At 37.6% G+C, this 2,664-nt stretch overlaps 1 protein-coding gene across 1 annotated transcript; it reads right to left on the reverse strand.

The window, feature by feature from the left end:
• Positions 1-530: 530 nt before the first annotated feature.
• Positions 531-779, reverse strand: LOC134371523 (cytochrome c oxidase subunit NDUFA4-like). Its single transcript, XM_063088322.1, has one exon. The coding sequence runs from the start codon at positions 777-779 to the stop codon at positions 531-533; it is 249 nt and encodes an 82-aa protein (XP_062944392.1).
• Between the last annotated feature and the right edge of the window lie 1,885 nt (positions 780-2,664).

Raw genomic sequence — 2,664 nt, forward strand, 5'->3', positions numbered from 1 at the left:
GGTGTATTACATTAATTGATTTTTGAATGTTAAACCAACTTTGCATTCCTGGGATAAATCTCACTTGGTTATGGTGTAAAATTATTTTCATATGTTGCTTGATATGGTTTGCTAGTATTTTGTTGAGGATTTTGTCTGAATAGTCATAAGAGATATTGATTTGTAGTTTTCTTTTCTTGTAATGTCTTTTTCTAGTTTTTGTAACAGGGTAATACCAGCCTCATAGAATGATTTGTGAAGTTTTTCCACTCCTATTTTTTGGAAGAGGTTGTGAAGAATCAGTATTAATTCTTTCAAAATGTTTGGCATCTGATTGACCTTCTGTGGTGAATTTTTCATTTTACGTATTATACATTTTTTTTCAAGTTTCGGATATGTATTAATCAGTTAATCAGCATAATCTCCCAACAAAATACATCACCATGATTTCATGCATTTAGAGGAGAAACATTTCTGGGTTAAGTGGAAAATTGTGCAGGTGGCTTCTGGAAGACCTTCACTGTAAACAGCTTTATAGTGAAATATTTCATTTAGAAGTCTGGACCTTCTTTCTTCAGTTTGCTGTAATCCACATTCACTGAATAGAACTTGTACTGATCATTGGGACCCAGTTTGTTCCAAGGTTCTGGGTTATTCTTCCTGTCCCAGCTGACATCTGGATTGAACAATGCCAGATGCAAGACATGCAGTGCTGCTCCAGTACCTCCAGCTCCAATAAATATGAAGAGGGGAATCAAGCTCAGATGCTTCTTGGCCTGACCAATGATCTGGTGGAGCATGTTTGCAGCAGTGGCCTCCTGTCCGAAAGGAAAGAACAAACCCGTCAGGTCCTAGACTAGAAAGTCTTCACCAAGGCTGTGCAAACTTCTGAAGTCACCTGGAACCTCCTCAGGTATTATACTTCAGAATTTCTATTTAGTTGGTTTTTTTTTTTTTTTCAATTTTGTATATCTCTTTATAATATTCTCTATTTGGTGAGACAGTTGTCACACTTTTCTTTAGTTCCTTAAGCACAGTTTTAAAAGTTCCTGGAACATATTTATACTAACTAATTTAAATTCTGTGTCTCCCAAATGCAACATCTGGGTCTCCTCAAGGATATTTTCTGCTGGTTGCTCTTTTTCCTGTGCAAGGACTATATTTTCTTGTTTCATCGTATGTGTCGTAATTTTTAGTTGAAATCTGGACATTTTAGATAATGTATTGTAGCAACTCTGTCATTAACTCTTCCCCATCCAAGGAGTATTGTTGCTGGGATATTTTGTTTGATTTCTTTTGCTTTTCTTTTTGCTGCTTATTTGTTCCGTGTCTTTCCTGGGCTAACTCTGCACTTCTTGTAGTGTGCAGACACTGAATTCTCTGCTCCTTTCCCTTATGTTTTTCAATTTGTTTATATTTTTAAGCCTGGCTTTCTAAGGTTCAATCCTGTGTCAATACAATTTAGTGCTCAGCAAGTGATCAATCAGATTTCTTTAATTGCCTCAAACATAAGTTTTCCATTCTTTACCAAGGTTATCTGTGTGTGAAGGACACCTTCAAATTTCAGGCAGTTAAAAAATCCTCCCTAGTTGTCAGTTCTTGCTTGTGCAGGACCTTGAGGTGAGCTGTGAGTGATAGGCCTTCTCCTTTTCCAGGTTTTTCTTGGGCATATAACCCTGCACGTGCACTGCCTTCTAGATCCTAAGGAATATGTCAAAGCTCTTCAAAGTTCCCTAAGGCTTGCTAGTTTTCCAGGTCTTCCTTTCCAATTTTTGCCAGGCTCTTGTTAGCCCCAATTAAAATCACAGCCTTAGGCGTATGTAATGTTACCAGCATATTCCTGTTGTTTTCAATAATGCCCTGGAAATAAGGCTTTATTTACAGAGCTGAGTTCACAGTCAAATCAAATAGCAATAACACCCTAGGAATAGAGATTTTCCAGGGAGCTTCTAGTTTGGACAAACTAATGACTATTCTTTGAGTAAAGGCTTTTTAAAAGAACTCCAAAAGAGGTCAATCCTCTGTTGGCTGTGAGGCTGTAGACTTTTCGTGTCTACTGCACAGCTGAACCGGGGAGGGAGAGGGTATGGGAATAGTCCCAAGTTAAAACTGCCACAGATCCTTTGGTATTACCAAAGTTCAGTGCTATTTTCTGAATAAATGCTTTTCAGTTTGTTCTATGACTGTAGTTAATTTCCAGAGTTTTAAAAAGGTTGAATTTTATTGTTTTGCAAGAATTTGTGTTGCTTTTGGGGGAAAAGTGAGTTTACCAAATTCCCAGCTCTGCCATTTTTACCATAGTGATTGTGAGTTTCACCACGTTGATCCGCGTGTCAGTAGTTTGTTTCTGTTTTTGAGTTGTAGTCCGTTTTATGGATATTCCTCTGTTTGTTTATGCATTCACTGGCTGAATGATATTTGTGTCATTTCCAATTTTTGGTGATTATGAATAAAGCCAGCACAAACTTTCACATACGGTTTTTTTGTGAACATAAACTTTTTCATTTTTCCTGTATAAATGCCTAGAAGATGGATCGCTGGGTTGAGTGGTAAGTGCTATGTTTAAAGTTATAACAACCTGCCAACCTGTTTTCAAAGTGGTTGTAACGTTTTGTGTTCTAACCAGCAAAAAAGGAGTGTTCCAGTTGCTCCACACCCTCACCGTCACCGTGGCATTAGATTTGT

The sequence above is a fragment of the Cynocephalus volans genome, chromosome 3 (assembly GCF_027409185.1).
Source record: "Cynocephalus volans isolate mCynVol1 chromosome 3, mCynVol1.pri, whole genome shotgun sequence".
Classification (NCBI taxonomy): Eukaryota; Metazoa; Chordata; class Mammalia; order Dermoptera; family Cynocephalidae; genus Cynocephalus; species Cynocephalus volans.

Excerpts from the sequence above, each read along its gene's own strand:
- LOC134371523 (XM_063088322.1), bottom strand. The coding sequence starts at position 779 with ATGCTCCACCAGATCATTGGTCAGGCCAAGAAGCATCTGAGCTTGATT.